General features: G+C 45.1%; 1 protein-coding gene and 1 long non-coding RNA gene across 2 annotated transcripts in view; one reads left to right on the top strand and one right to left on the bottom strand.

Annotated features, from left to right (window-relative positions):
• The window catches only part of Arp8 (Actin-related protein 8), a 37263-nt gene extending 23519 nt beyond the window's left edge, over nucleotides 1-13744 (bottom strand). Inside the window, exons 1-4 of the mRNA XM_077699754.1 lie at nucleotides 13665-13744; nucleotides 12144-12314; nucleotides 11121-11231; nucleotides 10705-10809 (exon numbers count right to left, since the gene is read on the bottom strand). Coding sequence (XP_077555880.1) covers nucleotides 10705-10809; nucleotides 11121-11231; nucleotides 12144-12314; nucleotides 13665-13724 — 447 coding nt within the window. The 5' untranslated portion in view covers nucleotides 13725-13744. The remainder of the gene's footprint in view (nucleotides 1-10704; nucleotides 10810-11120; nucleotides 11232-12143; nucleotides 12315-13664) is intronic.
• A 281-nt stretch (nucleotides 13745-14025) lies between these two features.
• On the top strand, nucleotides 14026-16173 carry LOC144170150 (uncharacterized). The gene is made up of 2 exons (XR_013322570.1): nucleotides 14026-14842; nucleotides 15582-16173. It is a non-coding gene; the product is annotated as an uncharacterized LOC144170150 (long non-coding RNA).
• The last annotated feature ends 8724 nt before the right edge of the window (nucleotides 16174-24897 follow it).

The raw sequence follows: 24897 nt of genomic DNA, 5'->3' as shown, positions 1-24897 counted from the left end.
AGACTGCAACACTAGCAACCACTGGGCTGGCTCAGTGGCTTTTTTCCCTTATTTGCCCCTAAGGACTTGTACCTTATGAAGACATACGTGGTGTCATGACAGTGCGCAAGACAAGTTTATATGCACAGCAAGCACATTCTGGCAATTTCTGGAACTTTGACAAAAGGACGTACGTACAGCGATTGTTCCTAGCTGAGCCACTGACCTTTAACACTCGTTTACTGTTTTTTTCTTTCGACCAGTTCACTTAAGAATGCATTAAATAATGCAGCTCATGCATTATTAACAATGCATTAATAACAAAGCAGCTCATGCCGCAGTCCGAGATAACGTACACACCAGGCAGTTGTCCCCTTGACCCATGACACCTGACCTTTTTTTCCCCCTCATTCCCACCCACTGCTTTCCTCCTCGCTATACAGGCATTCTCGCCCTCTACTGACTATCCCACCAAAAATTCCCATCTGTGCATTTGCAACTCTCCCTACACAAAGATACCACTCCCCAAAAAAAATTTCCGCGCCTTCCCGCAAGGGGAACACGAGTAAATGCAGAGCATTGGGGCCTCAGTACTGATTGAAGGCAGTGTTGCTTCCATCGCTTCTTCCGTGATGCTGGAGTAGCAGACACAAGTAAACGTGGGCACGAGCGTCAACCAAGGAAGGAAGGAGCAACGCAGTGACTGAAGCACGAGCGACCGCTAGCCGCTTCATATTTGCAGCGCGCGCAGTAGAGGGAGAGCAGTACGGGGGGGAGAGCGCGCATGCGCAAGCAGCGCGCGCCCTTCCACGCCCCACCGCGCTGCTATGACGCACCTGTTACGCCGAGACCGCGACGGAGCGAACGGGCTGACTACGACGCATGCGCGCACCAGCTGCTGTTGAGAGAGAGGAGGGAAGGAGAGGCGCACCTGTTGCGGACGCGGAACTGTTGACACCGTCCGACGCAGGAACAGGCGAGGCTAAGAAATGCTCTGCATTTAAAACTGCAAACCAACACCACGGCCACTGGATGAAAGGCGCACTGATGTGCGACCTGCTGCATGCCCTCAATGCGGCTTGAAGGTGCCCAGTTGCCAGCACTGCCACCGTGGCGCCACCATTGTGGCGATCGTGAAATATGGTTTGCATTCGGGTCACTTGTTTCAAGCCCTCGTGTCGGTCGTGGTTTTGAGGTGTATGCTTATTGTCAGCGTTCTAATCTAGTTCACGAGGGTGCTGCTTTGGGCCTGTTGGTACGACATGACGGAAACTTGAAGCGCTAGGACACAGGGACAAGCGAGTGTGTGTGTGTCCCACTCGTGTGTCCCTGTGTCCTAGCGCTTCAAGTTTCCGTCATGTTCTACTCTAGACAAGGCATCTGGCAGTGATAATGTTATGCCTGTTAAAAGAGAGACGATTAACGGCTGCCAAGCTTGTTTTGGTCTAGATGGGACTTAAATGCTGTTCGCGCCAGCAGTATTACGCGTTGAGAGTGTTGCCCTGTTACTAGCATTGCTGTCTCGCACTGCCTGGCATGCTCTTTGTGACCTGACGCCTGGGAGAAATTCACGTTTCGTCTGCACGCTGTGACGGTACGAGTGTATTAAAACAATTTTGAATGTTTAAGGTGATACCTAGTGTAACTTTTGTGTACATGTTTCCTCGTGCACTAAATAAAACACCATCATTCGTATTCATTTTGCGACATACGAGACTTGATTGTGCGTTTTGGGAAATGCAGTGATACTGCTATGATAGTTATTTCGGAACTTTCTTTTTATTTTGACACCACAGTTTTATGAGATAAATATCGATTTATTGGAGAAATTAGCTCCAACCAAAAAAGGAGCTGGCTACACCAAACATTGGAGTTATAAGGTGCAGTGACCGCCTTAATAAACAAGGTAACAGAAATCCCATTAGAAATGACAACCGTTGAGATATGCCACGTAGCTGTGTGAAAAGTACGCTATGTACACTAATACACACACATAGAGCAACAATAGGACCATAGTCTGTATGCACCTATAAGCGTGGGAATGTCATGGAGTAAAGGCGTATGCAGATACAAACTCCACAAAATTGCCATAAGGAAATGTGTACACAAATATTCATCTGTATACAGTACAACGCTTAATTCTCATGTGTGTTGCCACACTTGCCCAGGTGAACGTACCTGCTTCCTTTTGACCTCGTAGACCAACCCGCGGCCTTAATAGCTTTTGGAATGTTGAATGAAAATCAATTCCACGTGACATCAAAGCCTCAGCACCTTTCCTGTGACAAGGGTTTTTGGGCCAGCTTTACAATCTGATCCACGGTTGCACTGACATTCCCGGCCGAGTTGCCCAGCAAAGGTCGTAGTAGCTTTTTGAGAAGAACTTCAAAAAGTTCCTTGGTGTGGTCAGTGTCCTCCACATCGCAAGTCAAAACGGAGCATTGCATGAAGTGCGGTAGCAGCGCCGAGAGAAGAAGACTGCACAATTTACCGCTTCGTCTGACCTCTGGTGACTTCATCACTTCGCTAACGAATGTGCACATCAGCTTGCAGATGCCAATAAGTTCAATGGGATTGTACTTGAGGTGACCATTATCAAGCTGCTCTATCATACCATCCTGTGGTCGGGTTGTGCACCTGCAGCAGAGCCTTGCGTGCTCTGCACTGCACCTGAAAATCACAAAATGCAAAAATAAACACGCAAAACATAAGTCAGCAACCCCATGAGTTAATGTTAGTGTTGAGTTTCGCTACCAGCACTGAACTGAACTGCCAAAATATTTTTGTGAACCTTATTGCAGATTAAAATTCCAGATTGCAGATTAGAACCGCAAAAAGCAAAAACAGTCCAGAAGCATGGGAGCGACACCGCCTCTGTGAGGCTGAATACATCAAAGCTTTAAATGACGCCAAAGACAAATATTTCCAAGTTGACTTGATTTCAATACTCCGCACAAACCCAAATAAATTCTGGCGCACCATTTCCACCAAACCACAAACTAACCAGATAAACCTTGTCGATGCAAGTGAGGAACCCATAGGCGTCAGTGATTCCGCAGCAGCCCTAAACGAATTCTTTACATCGGTCTTCCACGATTTTAATTCTTGCCCTATAGAACCCTTGCCCAACTTCTCCCCCAAAACAATGCCTGAAATACAAATAACCCTGGATGGCATAACCAACTTAATCCGCTCTCTTAAAATATCATCACCAGCAGGCTGCGATGACATCAATGCAGAATTACTTAAAGGTACTATACATATCTCTAGTAAATTTCTGTACCTTATATTCAAACAGTCCTTAAGCACAGGAACCTTGCCTGACGATTGGAAAAAAGCGAAAATAGTCCCCATTTTTAAAGGAGGCAGGCGCGATGCACCTTCCAATTACCGCCCGATTTCTCTTACCAGTGTCCCATGTAAGCTCCTCGAGCACATCATAGCATCTAACCTAATGTGTTACTTAGAATCAATCAATTTTTTTTACCCCTTCCAACACGGCTTTCGTAAATCTCTGTCTTGCGAAACTCAATTAGCCGAATTCACACATGACCTGCTGCAACACATGGAAGACAATCTTCAAATTGACGCAATATTCTTGGATTTTTCGAAGGCCTTCAACCGCGTTTCTCACAAACATCTGCTTGCAAAACTATCTCCCCTTGGTATTAGTCCAAACATTATAAAATGGCTTGAACAGTTTTTAACTGGACGCGTCCAGTTTACCTGCGCCAACAATTTCCAGTCAGCTCTAACCAATGTAACCTCAGGTGTTCCCCAGGGCGCAGGCTTATCTCCACTCTTGTTTTTGATTTACGTAAACGACCTCCCTACTAACATAACATCAAAATTGCGCCTTTTCGCGGACGATTGCGTCCTGTATAACCCCCTTCTTTCACCTAATGACACTATCGCCCTACAACATGATCTAGACACCATCGCTGCCTGGTGCGAAAAATGGCATATGTCTTTAAACCTCACAAAATGCAAAGTAATGTCTTTCACGCGCAAACATACCACCATGAATAACATTTATTGCATTCACTCCGTTCCTATTGACCACACCAGTGCTTACAAGTATCTAGGACTTCATATGACGCCATCTCTATCATGGGTGACACATATCCAAACAATCCGCTGTGAAGCTTCACGCACACTTGGGTACTTGCGACGCAACTTAAAATCCACATCTTCGGAAATAAAAAAACTTGCATATTTAACATACGTTCGACCGAAACTTGAGTACGCATCATCCATTTGGCACCCATTCCAAGCTTATCTCAGCGATGACATAGAAGCCGTGCAAAACCGCGCTGCTCGTTTCATTGCTTCAGAATATTCAAGACGAAGCATAACAGCCCTAAAACAAACTCTGTCTCTTCAACCGCTTGCTTCGCGGCGCATAATTTCTCGCCTCTGCCTCCTGCACACCTTTTACTTTACTCGGTCAGGACACGCCCTCCTGAAACGCCCGTTTCGGACATCGTCCCGTATATCTCACACTCACCCCTTGGCGGCGATAAAGGGCCGCACGACGGCGATGAGCAGCTCATTCTTTCCCCACACCGTCACGCTTTGGAACGCGCTGCCGGACAACATTGCTTCGTGCAGCGATCGCACAAAATTTCGCGAAAAACTAACGTATATCAGCTACCCAAACGATGCTACCTAAAGACCCCACCTGCCTTCTTCGTATCTCTTTTTTACTCTTCTTTCTTTGTCTGTTATTACACTCCTGTAAAATTTATTCTTAGTCTTGCTGTTGTCACTTGAATGTTCATTCCTGCTTTTATTTCCTTCTAGTGTTGTTTCTAGTTACTATGTGTGACCATTGTCGCTTTTTTATATGTTACAACCTCGACGAACGCCTTGTCATTTGAGTGTTAATTTCCTTCCTTTTTATTTCCTCTTTTGTTGCCCCTTGTTAACTTGTGATCATTTTTACTTTTTTACGCAGTTGTTGAAAACCCGATGTACGCCATCACTTGAGTGCTGATTTCTGTCTTTTTATTTCCTCTTTTTTTGTTATTCCTTGTTACATTTTTGCGAAGATGTTACAACCTTGATGTACGCCCCGCCCCCCCTTATGTAATGCCTCCTGGCCCTTAAGGACGAATAAATGAAATGAAATGAAATGAAACAGTAATACACAAACTATGAAGTAAAAGTCAACAGGATCAGTTTGATTGCCATAAGAGAACGACACAAATGACAGTGCGACATTCCACAGAAATAAAATTTCGTACTTTTTCCTCAAAATCCCAGATGATGTACCCAGCCAAAAAGGCAAGTAGTGAAATCTCAAAGTCAGCTTTCGCTTCGGAAGAGTAACTCACCAACTCCAGCTCATCTGCAAGCTCTCTCGAGGCCCATTCTACCACAGCAGGTCGGGCAGCAAGGCTGTCATCCCGAACTGCTAGACTGACGGGCGCCTTGCTCTCAGAGCTGGAGTGTTCACTCTTCACAGCATGCACTATGCCAACCTGGAAGGAGATGTGAAATGAACTTTTCTTTTCTGTCAAGCCATCATCAAATTTCGTACCTTAGGAGCTTTTCCACCACGAATACTGCCATCCCAGCATCCACCTGGTCATTGCCGCCGTTGGATTGCCTCACACAGCTGAACAACGACTCTACAGGGTCGCTGTTGAAGCTACGGGTCAATAACTAGCGGAAGCTGGAATTTGAGAAAAAAAGTCAGTTTTAAAATCTTGGTTCAAAAGGAAAGACCAGAAAGTATGATGTGAGAAGAAACTTACTTTGCATGATGGAGAAGGTACTCAACTTCTGCCACTGTCGACCTTGTGGTTAGCAGTGTCACCTTGTACCCTTCTTTCATTATCTTGTTTCTTGATGGGACATCGGAGAGCTGGAGGTCTTCCAGATAGGTGACGGAGTCTACCTCTAGCCATGAAAGCCGTTCATCGTCAGGCGTACAGAATGGTTCTTCTTGCTGTCAGCGGGGTCTCAGAGAACCAATGTCATGAAGGAGTACCACTTGGAAACCGTCTTCAAGAAAGCAATGGTGGGCAGGCTGTCCTGAAATTTTTCAGCATCCAGCACTCTGGGTTTTGCTGAAGAAACTGTAAAGTGGCTATCATTTCATCTGAGAAGATATGCGTTGATCTAGCTCCTTTCATTTTCTCCAGGTTATTAGGTTCCACATGAGCCCACATAAGGAATCTGACTGGCTTCACAAGTAGCTGGGTCGGCATTTTGAACAGCTTCTTCAGGTACACACCTCCTTGAATTACCTGCCTTCCACCCAAAATCTCCCGTTTGACTAAATTGGTGCGCAGATTCTTTATGAGGTGTATGGGTCAAACGAGAGAAAAAACGGATCACATTCACGCATGGGATGAGGTACCAAATGGACGAGTGCATCCTTGCCCGAAAGGCTCTTGAAGAGGGAAACATTCTTTGATAATTGTTGGCCACAACTCTCACTATGCGAAGACCCACTTTTTCGATGGCCTTCATCACTTCGACTGTCCTGAAACAAAGCTGGCCACCCTTCAAACATCGAGTGAAAAAATAACCAGCTGGAATGACATATGGGGTGGAGAGGCCTCTCAGAACGAAACACAATTGATTTGCAACACGAGGGGTTGTTGTAGAATATTCTCAGGACCATCTTCAGAACCCATGTTGACAAAGTCGAAAATTTTGTCGATTTGTTGATCATAGATTACCTTCTGTTGAATTGATATTTTGTCGATGATGAGTGAGCAAAACTGCTCTTGTTCTATGCTCAGCCCTTTGACTTCCTCGCAGAGGCGCTTTTTGATTAACAAAGTGATTCCGATTTTTCCTGCAGACTTGCCCACATACTTTTGCAGTGTCGCACGACAGGGCAGTTCGAAAAGGCCTTGTGATTAGACATGAGTGTACCCTTGTTGGAGCATGCCTTTTAAAGGACGCATTCTCAGATGAAGGTCTCACTGTATGTCAGCCTCTTCAGAATGAAGCACGAAATTTGATTTTTTATGAGCACACCCATCTTGTCACCTTGTTCAGTGTCTTCCAGCACACTCAGGAACTGCTGGATTTTCTTGTTGTCATCATAGCGTAGCAGGCACTCGTGTGCTTCATCATGCTTTTCTTGCTTTATCATGCTTTTCTTGTAGTGCTTGCAACGCTTGCTTGAGGCGAGAGACTTTCATCTCGAGATGGTGAGTTGTTTTCTTCATGCTCTCCATCACGCACTGAAAATCAAAGTTGCTTTGCGATGTCCCGCCTACTAATGATGTAACTATGCCGCTGGTTTCTGTCAGGGTCTGGACACACAAGCCTGCATCGGTTTCAGAAGTTTTGAGAACTAAGAGAGCGGCAAGGTTCGAGTTTGCGCCGCCACTTAATTCATCATCTTCTTCTACTTCACCAGTCACACACGACGGAGCATTTCTCCAAGGCTGCTTCCTTTTTTGGTGGGATATCTCTCCGCATGTACGCTGGATAGCTTGGAAATATTGTAGGAACGGCGTTTGGCAACAGCACTTCGTATTTTGTTGTACTTTTGTAATTCTCATCCTTGAAATCCTCGTCCTCATCCTCTTCCTCTCGCTGCTTTTCCCGCGGTGCCTTGCCAGGAAATGTTGTTCAGCGTAGCATGGGAACTCATGGTAGCAGATGCCAGGATCCTTTTTAGCGTTTGCGTGCATAAAGGCACGCAGCAGTTTCGTGGCATGGTGCCGTATACACCACATAGCACCACTTTTTTCAGCTATATGGTCCTGATACTCACAATCACATTGATAAAAATACATGCACTGGCTGTTCCTCCAGTCAGTGCAAGGGCTCACGCAAGGAGGTTAAAAAAACCTTCTGAGGTGGAGGCGAAGCACCGCTGTTGACGCTTGAGCCCATAACGTTGCTCCAGGCAAAACGTGGGGCGGTCGTTTGGGCCGGCGTGGCAGTACAACAGTTTTTGTGAATTTTGTCAATGTGAGGTCGCGTTAAACAGATTCTGATGCTGAGTTTCTCGGCTGAACTTTTATATTCCCCGGGCTGGTTTGACCTCCCCCAGCCTTTGTGTTGTTTGTGGGGAAGACGAGACATCAGATCACAAAAGGTGAAAGTTCACCTTGCAGCCCACACACTCAGTTCATCTGTGGCAGATGCACTCGACTTTTGTGAGTTCACGCGAAGATTCTGCAATTTAAAGGTGCACATGCTACGGCTGAATTCGCAAGGATCTTTGACGGCCTTTTGATGTCTTCAGCGCAAAAAATCCGTTTGGCAGATCATACAAGGCACCTCAGCGAAAGGCGAATGAGGCTTCAATCAGGGCTTTTTTTTTTTCAAATGTATGAATTGTATATAACAGGACTCGAGGATGTGAAGGGGATACCAGTGACTGAGGACCTCAAGAAATCCAAATTTGTGGGACTCCTTACAGCGTCACAGCACTTTTTGATAGGCTTGTGGCAACGGGGAAGCTGCAGTATTTGTTCGTGCACAAGATGTCTCGAGACCACCTGGAAATATTTTTTGGTTGCGTAAGAGGAAAGAGCTGCTATAACAACCCTACTTCCTGCCAATTTACAGCTGCCTACAAACATGTTGTTACTTAAACAGAAGTTGCATCATCGGAGGCTGGAAACTGCTCTCGCGATATTGTGACTGTTCTCTGCCCTTCAAGTGATGTAAGCTTCGTTGAGTCACCAACATGTTTAGAATCGTTAAGACGATCATCACTTTGCAACCCCTTGACGATGATCATGATTTCACCCACAGGGTGGACTTCCCCAAAAGCTTTCGCCTGTTGTCAGCGCAGTAGTGCTATATCTAGCAAGATTTGTGGCACGGAAAGTGTATGGTGGCACATCCTGCGATAAATGCTACACTGCACTGCTGTTCATTGAGGTGCCAGCACTTACAGCTGTGAAAAGAAGCAATGGTCTTGTGGCACCATCTAAGAGATTTTGAAGATCTGCCACATTGTGGAGAAAGGGCTTTGTGTTCCACAGATCCATTGCAAGGACTTAAAATTGTTGCATGTGAGTTGCATGTTAGTGAGCCTTTTATAGTATGGGTGCTAACAGTTGTGTTTGCACAAGCATTATTTGCTGAGTTGAAGCTTCACCTGTTGCACTGTGATCCACCCGACAAGACAATAAAGTTTACATTTTGTTGAAGAAGACTGCCAACCTGTATATCAAAATCAGACTTTACCACATTTCGAAAGAAATAAACCCCCCAGCCAAAAAAAAAAAAAAAAAAAACTCGCACATTGGGATACACACACAGCAGACCAGGACTATCATTTTTAAAATCTATAAACGACAGATGAGCAGTAGCATTGAAGTAAGTTGGCTGGCTAGTATGCCTATGGAATTTTTTTGTAATTTTTATGTGTCTATGTTTCATACAGTTATTTGGCTGATAGCCTGCGTTGTGATGAATCCAGCAGTTTTCATGTGATTTGTTGCTTTTTAATTGGGTGTGCATTGTTGTTTTGAAATTGTGCAAAGCTTTGGATGAATAAACATTCATGCACCCCTTCATTGCTTTCACCGTGTGCCTCACTTCAGGAATGTTGCAAGCGAACCAACATTACAGCCGTGAACGGCTGTAATGCGTATTCACTCATATGCAATCGCATACGGCCCATATGTAATTAAGTAAACAAATGCCTTGTGCAGTTCTGGTTTATCTAACATGACAAAAAATCTGGGCAAAATCAATTACACCAACTGCCCCGTCTCATTTGAAAACGCCACTGCAAAAGCTAGCTGAACACGTTGTTGGCGCGGCTCACCCCACTCTGTCACGAAATCCGTCCCCCGAACGGTAGCGTCACGAGGGAGTGTTGCGACGGCAAATGTAAACACCACGGCTCACACCCTCACCCGTTGAAGTCCGGGCGAAGAGGCAAAGCCCACCTTGCGTGCGCTCTCATCCAGCGGCCGTGCCAACACACACCCTCACAGCATCCTTCTCCACACCATGTTTTCCACACAATACATGCTGCCCATCAACACTGCCCACAATTAGGCCAACTTTTCACATAACAGTTGCATGCCCACTCACACCCCTCAACACACCTCCCTAGCATTGCACCACAGAAGTCCATGGGTGGAACTGCTGCCCAGCTCGGCCCGAGCCACCCAGTGTATGTTGGTGGAGAGGGAAGCAAGCACCAAGGTATCCTGGCATGAGGACACCACCTCCCACTGGGACACAGACTGAACATCGGTTTCACCTGCTTTAGGCTTGTTGCTTAAAGTTTGTTCACTCACTCACTCTGACCTTAGCCAAGAAGAATGGTTCTGTAAACAGTAAAGTCTGTTCCCAGAAGCTTTAGCAAGCACTTTGCATCCTTTGGTAAGCTGCTTTAATTCCTAGACATTTTAGACCTCATTTCATAATGCTACTTAGAAGGTCACTGCAGACACAACACCTAAATCGGATCATTTTTTTTACTTCAAGTGGAAGTGCACGTGATTCTAATTGAGACAAATGGTCTAGCTCATGTACTTTACTGATTGTCTCTTCATTGCCATCCCAGAGACCAGTAATCTTTGACATGCTCATAAATCAAGCACCACACAAACAATACACAATGCTTGGGCAATGCCTGATGTGGACGAACATGGATCCAAACACTTGCATGAAATGGCAGTTGATAATTTCAAAAACTAACACTAGCACATTCAAAAGCAAAATCACCTGCTCCCCTACAATAAATTCTCATGTTTAGCAACAACATCAAAATAGGATTACCTCTTCTCCTATAAGGAAGTCCTGTGGTCGATCAATGTTTGTCCAGTTGAGGTCACACATCTGTTCAACAACTGTTGGTTTCACATGTTGATTGAAGTGATGAATCTGGAACAATAAGTTGTGAACTTACACTGAACACTCATTTACAGTAACACAATATGCGACTAAAAATTTCTCAGGATCTTAAAATCTATTTCAATGGCTTTTTGGAAGTACTTGTCTGCAGATACGAGAATCAACTGCAAAGATTTTTGCAAGCTCAAATGAATAGAAGGCAATGAAACGTAACTAGGGCATGGAAACACTGCAGTTATGGTGAATCTGTGACACACAACGGCTCAAGAGCATCATGTAACATGCTTTCTCACTTTACTTTCGATGCACAAATCAGTTAGCAGCTTATATATAACACTTGCCTTGTCAGTTGGAAAGGTGTAACGTATTCTTCCTTCTGAAGTCAAACAGGAAGCCAAAAGGTTTCCAACAACTTCACAACCTTCTTCAATAGTGGCCACAACATCTGGCTCCTAGATAAAAACAAAAAGGGTCACATTCAGCTTCTGCATTGTCATGGCTCGTTTGTCAAGAATTAAAGGTTCAATGAGCCACAACAGATGCCACAAAATACTTCACCAGGTAGTTTAAATGTTTTTCTTGAAACATCCCGAAAAGTGTTCGTTAAATTTTGTGAACTTGTAGGAAGACGAAAATTCTGGTTTGTGAAAACATTGGGTACTGTCCTGTCCCTACAAAAAGTATATGGAATAGGTTATGGAATGGAGATTTCGATATGGCTGTGTGGACATACAGCAGTTAAAATGAACCCTGTGGCACCTTTTCCTGCCTGCAGCCCCAAGGCCAAGAGCACAAACGTTCCAAGCGGTGGACTAAGCATGGAAGTAAAACCAGAACCTTACGGGCAGTTTTAAGCTCCTCCCAAATATCCGTACCAGCACCTAGGAAGGTGATCTGAAGAGACGGGATTTTTCAAGCCCCACTACAGAGTGGCTGTCATAGGAAGCTCATGCAAACATAATAGTAAAAATGCTTCCCTTTGCCTGCAACTGATGCTGCTGGGAGAGTGTTGACAGCTTCAGCATACACTGTGAGAAGGAGCTCCTCACGCAAGAAACTAAAAATGTCCCCAGTTAGTGTCCATACAAATTCTTTGCAAGAAAAACACAATTTTTTCAGCATAAAAGAAAAACTAGGCAAGCACTTTTTCTATGGCTTTCGCTCTAAAGCTGTTCGGTTCTCCAACAGCACACTGCAGCAAATCCCCCCCTGTAGTTAACAAAATGCTGCCAACTTTTCAACTAAGCTGAATTGATAAACCAAACATATCTTCAACGCCAGCACAATATGGCTCAGTAAGTGTCCTCTGCACCCGCCTGGATAACGAGGCAAACATGCCATTCTGTTATAACAGTGCCACTTACCATCTCAACTTCAGGCACAAGAATGGGGTCTACGTGTGGGGGAGATGACGCAGATAAACATGGCCTCGCAATAACGTGGGGTATCGTGTGTGGGTACGAGTCGGAGGCACGTCCAATCCTCAGGAACATGGACCCAGGGTGGATCACTACAATTGCCGTCGCCTGAATCGGCTGCAACAATAAAGTAACATGCTTAGCAAACAGAAATAAATTATGCACAGAGAGCAAATGAAAATCTGCGTTGCTTCTGCATTTTCCAGCCAAGCAAGCAGTGACCATAAGAAAGCACGCATTCTTGGTGCCAAGGCAATGCTTACTTTGTGGACATGTGCAATGCATTGTCAGAAAAACAACTAGTGGCTAGAGTGGCAGAGCTAGTGGGCATCTTTGATTACCAGTCCTGCATATACCCTGTCCTGTACAAGATGCAATCTCGTATTCCTTTCCCACATGAACCCTTATCACACTTCCTGTTCAAGGACAAAACCAACAGAATGAATGCCTTTAGAATGTGGCAGCCCTGTGCACAATTACCTAGTTTCCTCTGACACACCACTGCACATAAGGGCTCGGTTTAACTCAGTACAAGGAGTGCTGCACTGGTTGTACGGCCGGCTCACGAAATCATTAGGCACCATTCTTTTCACTAGGTCACCCCCGTGTGCATTCTTGTGCCACGCTACCAGTGGGCAATGAAGTGATCAAAAAACAATCGAAAGTAGGACAATATCCCATTCATTTTTTGATGTAGGGAAGTTAACACGAGTCATACGTGAAGCGTTATTTGGCCAACGAAGCACAAGTGCAGCAACTGTGACAAGAAGCACATCGCAAGAATCGCGCAGTGGACCAGCGTGCGAGATATTATCGATAAACTTTTAGCAGTTTTGTTAAAGTACTGTTTCGCAACTATTATCCTTCACAACTTGATATAACCGTATGTATGGCTACATCTATACGAACCTTTAAATATATCTTTGAAAAAAATACTGCAATTTGTTCATCATGGTGAGCCTACAAAAACGAGCGTTGAATTTGTTTTTGATTGAAAGTGATGCCCGCAACTCGGACATCGACATGAGATCACAAATTCAATAAAGAGCCATTTTTTTAACGTCAGAAACTTTGGTCGCGCTTCAGTTTTTAGTCCCTTCAAGTAGCCGGGCGCAGCTCGTCACGCAAGTGGATCAAAGCTACAATTCGAGTCTCGTCATCATGTCACGCCAGTGTTGTGGTGGTTTTCTGACACTGCCGTATCCTATTTACACTTAGGCCACATTAAGGGCATATCATAGAACACAGGAACGTGATTCTTAACCGTCGCCATCTAATAACTAGTGCTACAATTTTCTCTCAATTCGTTTTCGTTTGTAAACAAACCCACGCCTTCTGACGCCAGCCATGCTGCCCAGCGTAATGCAGACCATCACCGTCAATATTGGTGATCAACTGCACTGACAACAATCAGCACGATGTGATGTATTTCTTTGCGAATTTCCTAGGTCATTCAATGGCTATTACCTCTACTGATGGCTCTGGAAATATTGAGACTGGCTGTTTTTTGGGCGGTGTTGGCGCCATGTTGTTCGATTGAACGTAGATTGAATTGGATTGGCTTGGAAGCGATGTTGCCATCATACACGCAAATTATTTGTTTTTAAAAAACGTTAAGTGCACAGACTATAAAAACAAGGCAATAAATATATTAGGAATAAGCTGTAGTGAATCAGAAGATCTCGCTATTCTATTTATTAAAGAAGCAGCGTATCTTTTGGGGGTAAGTCTCGTGCCCCGCGCGGGGTACGAGATCTAGCCCCCTCGCGGTGGCTCCTGCCCCGCAGAAGTGACGTCAAACTAAACTAGTCACGTGACTTCCTGTGGCGTCACTTTTTTTTTTTTTTTTTTGCACATTTGAAGGAACGGCGTGTGTGTGCGCCATGCGGGATTCCGGCCTTGGCTCCAACCGCAAGCCTGCGCAACGTTACATCCTTATCGCCTAGCACAGCGGCTGCCTCGCGGCGCTTTTTTCTTGTTGGGAGGATTGTTTGCAGTTATTTATTGAGTATTTCTCGTGAACTTGCTGCTGCTAGTCTTGGTAAGCCTAACGCATCCTATTTTGGCAAGCTGCTTCGCCCCGCTTTTTTCCGTGCTCCTTTTGTTGCTGTTAAATATGTTGCTAGCTTCATATTGTCTTGCAGTTCGCGTGCCATCGGCTTTATGCTCCTGCATTCGTTGTCTACTTGTTCCGATCGCTACTTGCATTCCGAGCCTTGTATTTTGATTCTGGCGTGAAACGTATTACGTGCGGATCAGTTTTCCAGCGCTTTGCGCCGTGGCTAACGAGGTAGCTGACTTTGATGACGTGATAACGCGAGCGACGCAGTGTCAGCGGCGTCAGTGACCTGCCCTTCAGGGGAGGAATTAACCGACCGTTTCGGCGGGTGAGGATGAGCGCTAGGCGGATGTGACGTCACGTTTGTTCCCAGCGCTCCCGCGCGGTATGTTTGTATTTTTCCGAGTGCTGCCTACACGGCGTGCGCGCCGTATAGACTCAAGTAGCCGCGTTGGACTTCTGCTGTCAACGCAAGTGTGAATGGTTGTCGCCCTGTCAATCGTCGTTCAACAGCTCCAGCGTCTTCTGGCTCTACGGCTGTGCAATCAGCCGTGGGCGTTCAACTGTCCACCATCGGCCGACTCAGGTGAGCGCTCCTTTTTGGCGGGTTTGCAATCAGTTCGCATTTCTCCTACTGAAAAGCTCAATTGCTTTCTGCTCGCTGCAGTTATATTAGCGACGTTTACGAAATTCTTAACGGCGCGTTCTCACCGTCTTGCGTCATTGTCACTGTTTATGCTGCTCTGTTCGCCTCTGTCGGCGATCGCGAGCTGTTGACGGTTTGTTGCACGCCGCAGAAACTCGCTCGCATGCAAACCCGTCTCGCCCATGGCGTTTCTTTGTCTCTTCTTTAATGTGGCGTCATTAAAATCACTTGTTAGCCTCGAGGCTTTTTCTAGACAACGTGCCTTGTGCTAACCGTGTTGTAACGAAAATGAACTTGCAGTACGATCTATTGGTGAAGTTAGGAGCGGGACAGGACGCTGTTGGGAAGGTTTTCGTGTGTGCGTGTATTTCGTGAGGGCGTTGTAACACACTGCTTTAGCCTGTTGCACTCGTTACTGCATCCAGCACTTTTGCTTGCCAGGAGTGCCTGCCAAGGGATGCTGACTTCGTTATGTGTTTTCATCTTTAATAGTGAGGCCAGTCGGCGTTCAATAACCAATGGAATTCAGCGGGAACGACCCGGATAACGCAGGGCGGGCAAGAGCACTGCTTGTGTGGTCTTCTCTGGCGTTTGACCTTTTTTTACTCATCCTAGACTGTTTATTTACTGCTGCCTGAACGGTGTTTCATTCCTCATGTTCCATTTCTTTCTCTTGCAGCATCTCTTGACTGCAGTCACGGTACCCCTAGCCTGCCTGCAGCACTCATCCTGCCATTCCAGTGGGAACTAATGTTCGCAGGCCACTTGTCACAACCTAACGGGTTCCCGCACTTGCCTGGCTTGTAATTGATGGTATACTTTAGATCCACCATTGCGTTCTCACTCTGCGTACATTTCAAGTGAGGGTTTACAGTAACACGGTAGTTGATAGCCGTGAAGACAGCAGCGTGTGTACTGGAAATCAAACTCAGTTATTTAGGCCAATGTCAATACCACCCTGGTCTACGTATCCATTCCAGCCTGACATTTTCAAGCACAAGTTTTTCAGTAAGTAGTGAAACAATGAAGAGGTAGGGATAGCTTATGCACTGCTTATTTACTACCTTTATTTTTTTACTGTTGAAAATGTATGGACGATGCTATATGTACCACCTAGTGAAGTCCCACCAGAAATTGTTATATGCACTATCGATATCGCGCAATCTATGAGGCAGGCTGGCGTGACCTTCGTGCAAACGGCATCGTACGTGGTTTCCGTCACGACAAAGTTTGCACTGTAGTCTTGGATGTGTAATGGGTTATGGCTGACCACAGGGCTGTTTACAACGCCTTTCACATTCCAGTGGAGGCAGGCACAGAAATTACGTGGTCGGCCAGGACACAATACATGGTGTTGGTCAACACCGTAGATATACCGTGCCTTGGCTGCCCACGTCATTTTTTTTTTAATTTTGAGTTTTGTGTAAGCAAGTATGTATCTAGTGCCCCTATGCTGTCTATCCTTGGGTTTTGTAAACCCTCTAAATAATATCACACGGTAGCTTTATTCATCTTCATGAGATTTCTGAGGTGCCAGATTGCTCAGATCTCTCATGGTCTCCTGTGGCTGCAGGGATGTACAATGTCTGGGGTTCGATTCCTGGCTGCCGAGGCTGCATTGAATTTACAAAGCCAAAAAAATTACCTTTTGTACGCGATGTCTTGGTTTACGCTGAAGATCCTCGAGTGAGAGGTCTACTACGCTGCCCGTGCCTCATAGTGCGAAGTGCCTTCAGTTTTACTCGATTATGCAGCAGTCAATTAATGCCTGCTCATGCAAACTCTTGAGTGCAAACGGGAGAAGGTGCGCCTACCTTGCCTTGAGCTGCTAGACCAAGTTGGCTTTTTCACACGACGTCTAAGCTGTGCGAGAAAGCCATACAAGGCTAAGAATGTTGTAAAATACGCCTTTTATGTGAAGCAGCTCATCCATAGCATTTAAAAAAAAAAGCTTAAAGGAGCCATGAAGACAAAACACAAGTTTGTGTTATTCGAAAGATTTCGTGTTTATAGGGCCCCCAGCGCTTGTCCGCATGCAAACGGTGCTTTATTCACTGAGAAATTAGTTAATGCAAGTTAAAATTTTGATTTTCCCACTAAATGCGTTTTCGTGGTCTGCAATGACATCACAGGGCCTTGTTTACCGTTAGTGAACCTAGATGACACCACCACACCGCGGCAAGCCATTTTCTGCCCTTGGTTTGTTTGTGAACGTATTTGTACCTGGCTTGTTTTGTTCATGGAGACAATCGTTTCGTGAAACATGGTGCTCCCTCGACAAATACGGTCATGCAAGACATCATCACTTGCGTCAATCGGCCAATGTCGTCTGAAACAATCCCAAAGCCCCGCAGTCCTGTGCAGCTAGACCAAGCATAGTGCAACATCAGTACGCATCGGTACTTCTATGTTTACGTGTGCTTTCGTAACCTCCACTGTTTGTCCCACCATTCTTAGTACTTTAAAAAGAATGTGCCCTCAATTTAAGCGCAAATAGCTCGTTCTGCAAGCTTATAAGCTCTGCCTAATTTGCGTTTGCCTTTGCCGCTCTCCACCAATCGCAGGGCTGTCTGGTATGACATCATAGGTTCTGTTGCGAAAAATGAGCTAGTGGGTCACATGGCCATTCCCTTTTTTCCTAATTATGTAGCTTATTTGAGCAAAGTTTACGGTAAAAGTGGTATCAGTATGATTTTAACGAGACAATCTTTTGAATGAACCAAACTTGTGTTTTCTCTTCATGGCTCCTTTAAGGCACATTATTTTGCAATGCGATCATTAAACGTTTTACACCCTCCTACCACCCTGCTTTTATTGTTAATAAACGCGCTTTGTATTGTAGACACAGGAAAATGAAGCAGGAAGACTTATAGATATTTTTTTCAGCTGCACAGTGTCCCAGGCTATGCACCTGATGTAATGCTGTTTCTTCATCACGGTTTGCATTGTGCTTTGAAACAGTTTGTTACCAAGATCCAAAGACTCAGTCGGAGATTTCATGTCATGAATGATACAAAAAGATCATCTGTGGAAGCAATGCCCATCTTATTCTTGTCATTTTGTAGTTTATGAGAGCTGCTGCATCCAAGCATTGTATGGTATATTTATGAACTAGAAAATACATGGAAAAGGCTAGTTTAAATAGTGGCGTGTTGCCCAACTGCTGGGCAACCGCTACTAATTTTATGCCATGTGAACTCTTAGGCGGTTACATGTTGATAAAAAAATTACGTGTTATCTCCAGTCATTCACTGCAACTCGTTTGTGCTCATGGGGAGCATTCGGAGTGTGACGCTTAGCATGACAAAAATCAGAACACGCCTAATCAGTTGGACTCAAGCTATACCTGATCATGATGCGTCTACTTCTGAATGCTTAAATACCTGGTCATATATGAAAAACGGCCAACTTAACAAGCTGAAGGAAAGGAAGCAGCCCCACCCCTTCACCGTAAAATAAAAAGAATGTTTGCTGGTAATTAAAAATAGGTCTGCATCCAAAAGGTCCAAGGGACAAGGGAGGCTGTTGTTTCTTACGCATTCAAGAATACATCAATGCTGTTATTGTTTTACAATATAAAGTGAATTTTTTTTACACTACTTCCTCGGCTTCAGTTGGTGTTGTCCTTTCTGGGTGACCTATGAGACCAAAGGTACAATGTAATTAACAGCACGGCAATACTGGTTGTAAACGTGATACAGAAAGAGCACAAAAATATCCATGGCAAAACTCAGGATTTCTGTTGTGTTGTTTTTAACTATAATTATTAGTTAATTTTGTTTCGTCCTATGGCACGATTCAATTCTCGAAACCAGCTTTCCTGCGAAACTTATTGAGCACATTTTTCATACCAGGCAATATTATGTGCAATGGCTGCACAACACTTTCTGCCTGAATATAAATGTGGCCAAAAAATGTCTTTGTTATTTTGAAGCAGGCAGTTTTCATTGCCAGTCAGACAAAATGGGGCCAGATGCCATCTGTGCAGAACCGCATGTGACCGCACCATGGGAAGTGTTGTCCAGTTTTTTGCAAATCACTTGTTAGCCCTACGGGAACCACAGCACGTCTAGTGACCGCCATAATCTTTTTCTCAGCCATATAAATTGACGTGAACCTTTCTCGTCCTTATTTAAAACAGATTTCCTTTTTTATTGTTTGAACCCTTTTTACAGTAAGCGCTATTTTTTTTTTGTAGAGAAAAGGAACTGCCACCTAAAGAAAACCACCGCTGTTTCGAAAATGATATGCTCAAGATTAGTATCATACTACACAGTGAGAACATATAAATGTTAAAATGTAAAAAATTTGCCATATACACAAATAACTTATGAAGTGTGCCTCTGGGCAAATTGGTTTTCAATACATAAACAAAGGAGTGCTTCAAAAAGAAAGAATGGTCTGTTTCACCACAACCTAAAATGATGTTTTGGCTCTGAGGAAGATTAAGTACACTATTTATATGGTACTAGGAAATGTCTAAGCAGCATTCCTGACTCGGCCAGTCTTTCTCCGAGCATTACTGACAGTTTCTCTCTTGTTGATCGAAGGAAGTAGTGAAATGCACTGAAAGCATCAAATCTGCATTCGCACCGTTCAGTTGCATGGTCTGGTTCATTAACAAGGAACCACACGACGTACAGACATGCTCGCACGTCAGCTCAGAGTTGTGTATCGAGAAAGTCTGGGCGAGCTAGAGAAGCTGTTGAGGAAATATAAGCTTGCCAGTCGACACAGGTGTTGTACTTAAACATCAGTAAAGCAAGCATTATGGGCCAAACCAACGATGCCAGAAATAGCTACATTCATACTGGGCAAGTGTTCGAACCACTGTGGTGGGTTGACGCCGTGATCATAAAGTTGCCCCGCCAGCTTGACAGCCCTGGCGCGAATTTTGTGTGTCAGTCCAGCTCACAATTGAAGACTTCCACGTTATTATTGTGATTTGTGGCAGCCAGATTGGTGGGATCAGCCCATGGATGATCGGTCAGAAGCAGTGACAAGCAGCCATGTTGACCCTCCGAATGCTTGAAAGTACGTGAACACATATAAAAAAGTGTTTCTGACTGCACCTAGATAATGCTATATTGGTGTTAGGTATAGCAAAATCTGGTGGGACTGTGGGACTTCACTACGTAGTACATATAGCATCGTCCAAAATTTATATTAGGTTACATCAATACTTTTTCACACTTATAGGTTTTGATCATGGAGTATCCACAAGCTCGAATCCACACATTGAAAACTGGGAACTTTTTACTGCAAAGCAGTACATGTCTAACCCCCCCAGTTTTCATTCCGGTGTCATCGATTTACTCGGCGCTGCTCCGGGGTTCCTCCTCACCACCGCTCACCCCTCTTTCACAACTATTTTCTCCCTCGCCTCTGCCGATGCCCCTTTGGCAAGTTACACAGTCGGCAGCTAACAGCGGTGGTGCGGTTATCAGATGATTGCGAAAAATAAACAGAAGCAGGGACTGGCGTAAAAATGCACTCATGATTACTACACTCCCTAATATGAAATATGTGCGCAGCGCGAGCTGCAGTCTTTTCGGTCATGGCGCATTTCTGCTGAGTCTCAGGAAGTGTTCGCGTTATCAGTGAACATACGGCGGCGTAGGTTACTCTGCTGCTACCTCGTAGTGCGCCGCCGCCGCTGGCCAGCATGTTGCAAATCATTTTCGAACCTCCCGCGCAATAGTCACATGGTTCGGATTAGCCCCGCACAATTGAGCAGCGAGCATGTTGCTGCATATGGTGTTTGAACCACCCGCGCAAACGTCACGTGGTTTGGATTAGCGGAGAATGGAACAGCGTCTGGGGAAAGTGTCAGGGAGAGGGCACTCCTTGGTGGCGGTGCATAAGACGTGCGAGGGAAAGGCAGTGAAAGAGGTGACGCCATAGCCGCACGTGTCGTACTCCCCTTCAGCCTTCGCCGGACACTCCTCTCCGTTTTCTTCCTTTCGTCCCTGCTGTGTTCGCTCACTCGGATACGTGGACAAAAACAGACGCCGCTCTCGCGAAGCCCAGGTAGCGGTTACCAAAGGGCAGCCCCCTAAAACGACCGAAACTCACCGTCACTGTTGACGCTCAAATTCACTTCGCCAAATAGCTGCGAATCCCTGCCGGTAGAAGAGAAACTTCCCCAGTGGGAATGCCGGCTTGAGCCCATATTTCTTTTTGAGCTTGGAAGGCCTTCCGAGCGACATTTTCGCCGGTGTCTTTCACGCCTAAGTATGCGCCATCATCGGTGGCCGGTTTATGCGTGCACAGTTTGCGGGTAAAAAAGGGGGGTGTGCACGCACAGCTAGGCTTCTTGCCGCTGCTACTGAAATGCCGGTGGCACTGGTGCGAGATTTAGATGTCAAAATTACATGGCTCAAAGCAGTTAGTTGGCTGTCCTCCTTAATCAAGCGGTTCGGGTGGGGGTTGATGTGTTACACATACATCTTACACACAGGAAGATCCATACGAGCGGGAAGGAAAACGTACAGCCACATCTTTGTCCTGGAGAATAGAGCTCAAGGGCTTTAAGGTTTTAAATCGTTATGTGACGGATGCATGCCGTTTGTTTGGAGGACGAAGAGCAAGAATTGAAGCGTTGGCCCGATCACAAGCGCCAATGGGCACAAAAACAACAAAGCTGCTGGCGGCGCCGTTACCGCACCAAGTTCACCTCTTCGAGTAGCGACAAACCCTTCCGGATGAACAACAGCTTGCCCGCTTGGAACGCCAGCGTGAGCCAATATCACTTCAGAGGGCTATTAGGGGATATTTTCGACGGTGTCTGTCGCTTTTAAGCACGTGCACATGTCTGGCTGCCGGTTTACGCGTGCGCAGGTTTGTAGTGAAGAATAGTGGGAGGGAGGAGGGGGGGCGGGCACGCGCAGCCATGGGTTTCTTGCCCGCCCTGCTGGATGGAATGTCCGTTGTGCTGGTGTGAGGTTTAAACGCGGACGTTAAACGGCCCAATGGGAACTGTCCAGAGCCCTTAGTGGTACAGCGAATTGGGTTTGTATGTTAAGCTATGTTCAGACTACCGACGCAAAAGCCGCATCGTGATCTATGGACGAAAAAAATGGCATGTCACGCAGTTCGTTTGGCTGAGACGTGAAATGACGTCATTCTTTAAAGTTATTACGACAGTTGTGGCAACAGTCTGAACCCGGCGTTACACAAAGAGTAAGATGGTTACGACGCGGGAGGGACACAGGCAGGACCGTGTTTATCTGCAAGAACAAAGCTTGGATCCTTCAGAGGTTCATTCAGCTAATTGGCTAGGAAGGATGCTCCATCGCAAATTACGACAAACGTGTTTTGTTTCGTGCACTCCGTGGACTGCATCCAGCTTTGCAGGTCATCCTTCACACAGTGGAAGGGCACTCATTTTTTAATTGAAATTCAGTGCAGATGAGGTTGACAGAAAACAAAAGGACTATGCTGCACTTCAAAATAATTAACACAGAATAAAGCTTCTTCCCACCACAACGAAGCATGTAAAGTTGAGCAGCTTTATGCGGCAAAAATGGTTTAATATACCAAGTAATTCGGAGTACGAGGAACTGCCTACAAGAAACATGGTAAACCTTTCGCCAGTTCGTACCTTTCGTGTCTTTCGTTACGTGTGTACTCTTCATGCAAGTACCAAGGATTTTATCATGGTAGTTGATAGGCACACTTAGCTGCCAATTGTTGCAGGGGTCCAAGCTGAACGGAGATGCATGCCTTCTGTGAACGAAAAGTTCGACATCCTTCTGAAGTGCGGCCATACAGTAACAAAGGAAAACTGCACACCTTTGTGGGAAACTTGGAAGTAAGGAAATGAGAAAAATTTGTCCTTCGGAATTGTTGTCAAACATTTTCATCGCAGAAGCTTGCTCCGTCTTGGGTGTTACCCCGTTTGTCCTAGATGAGTTTTGTAGTAGAAATTGTACATTTTTGTCTAGTGGGTTTCACAAAGCGATCAGGGTGACAAGCAAAAGCACATCAAGCACCTCAATAAGAAACGCTTCCCGTGGTCGTAATGGAACCAGCATCCCTTGCATTATGAAACCATTGTCTGTCAGACTGCGCCATTCTGACACGGTCGAAGCAGTTTAGATTTCGGACTTTGACTCAAGTTGCAAGAGTGAAAGCTTCGAGTTAAGGAGGCACATTGGTCTTTGATCAAAAACATTATTTTTACAGGTATGACAATAAATTTTGGGGGACATGTAGTTTTTCATTCTGAATATAGCTATCAAATTTGTTTCTGTGTAATGCGATTATATTCAAATTTATTTGGATTTTTATGTTTGATTTTACGACAGCCTTTATAAAAAAAACTGCTGGAGGGACGCTGCTGAACAAAGTACCAGTGAACTGTGCACAAGTCAAGGAGTGCAATAATACTAACATTATCATTCTGTAGCAGGGGTTACAACCATTTGAAGTTTGGGCCTAGAAGGTGGGAACCAGAAAAACTGGTGTTGCCGTCCAGGCCCAAACTCCAAACAGCTGTTACTTCTGCTACAGACCATATATTATGATGATGTTAGTCTTATGGCAGTCAGTCCTTGATTTGTGCACAGTTCACCGGTACATTGTTCAGCTGCATCCCTCCAGCAGTTTTTTTACACGCTCTCTCTTTACCTTCTCCTTTTTTTACTGCTTTTCATCTTTTTTCCCATTGTTCCCCTTCCCCACGTGTAGGAAAGCAAACTAGGCCACAGCCTGGTTGACATTCCTGCCTTTCCTTTACTTTTATTCCTTCCTTCCTTCCTTACAAAGGCTGTCAAAAAATCAAACGTAAAAATCCAAATAAGTTCGAATATAGTTGTTTTACACAGAAAGAAATTTCATATCTACAGTTTCAATGAAAAATTACACCTATCCCTCGATTTTTATCGTCCTAACTTTAAAACCCATGTTTTTTTGGTTTAAGACCAGTGTGCCCCCTTAAAAAAAATAATTTGATTTTTGGTAGACAGCTCGGTAAAAGACCTCCTAAAAGCAAAGATTGAGGTGTGTTTCCACCATACTACTCTAGGGTGCTGGTGGCAACTGCCCGGGATGAACCTCTCTTAAACTTTATTTCAGGAAATGAGTGAAGGTCAATCCCCTTTTACGGTGGGGCGCTACATGAATGGTTCATTTTTAGCCACTAGATCCAAATGTCATGTCTTCATCTTCTCTTTAAGGGGTTTTGGCACCTCCCCTTAAGGGTGATTGACCTTGACTTGTGACAGCCACGCAGCACTTTTTCCATTTGTAACATCATGGCAATTTGCAGTCCCACTTCCAGTTTGGTTCCTCCTACTGTGCACTGTGGAGTACAGACTACTGGGTGGTAGTAGTGTCGCCAGCAAGCAGTCCTCTAGCTCCCACGTTGCTGTTCATCTATTCCATCCAGCCACACGCCTGGTTGACGGGAAAGTACAGTGGCTACTAAGACTCCCAACCCTTAATTTCGTCCATTTGCCTTATTCTCCCTCCCTGTTCGGCTGTGTGGGAAGGTTCAGACGCAACTGCTGTGCTCCTCTACTGCTCCCTTTCCTGTCCAGACAGTGCCTCTCCAGATTTCCTTCTCTGCAATAGGCATGTGCAAATCTGTGGCTGTTGTCAGTTTCATCATTGCTCCTTGCTCTCCGTTACTTGTTCTTTCATGTGTTCATTAATTGACATAATTACAAGTAAAAAAACATGCACCCCTTTGTCTTACGACAACAATGGTTAACTCGGTTTTCTCGTGAGGGATTCCTTGCTTTATTGTCATCTGAGCTTAAACATTGACTCGTTGAGCTATCACTTTGACTTGCACGCAGTTTGGACTTTTGTTCGCAGTGGCTTTGAAACTTCGCCGCTTGATTTTGCATGACGAAAGCTTCGCATTCAACTGCCGTCGTCGTTAGATTGCGAGGTACACTATTTTTGTCTAATTTCAGGACCCTCACACCGCGAGGGTCCTGATTCGTTTCTGACTACAGGAAGCGTTTTATTTTCTGCACTTCTTCACC

Source organism: Haemaphysalis longicornis, unplaced genomic scaffold, assembly GCF_048455015.1.
Source record: "Haemaphysalis longicornis isolate Haplotype H1 unplaced genomic scaffold, Haemaphysalis longicornis Haplotype H1 scaffold_2, whole genome shotgun sequence".
Taxonomy (NCBI): domain Eukaryota; kingdom Metazoa; phylum Arthropoda; class Arachnida; order Ixodida; family Ixodidae; genus Haemaphysalis; species Haemaphysalis longicornis.
Note: the sequence above shows the minus strand (reverse complement) of the source record. Positions and strands in the feature narration are given on the sequence as shown.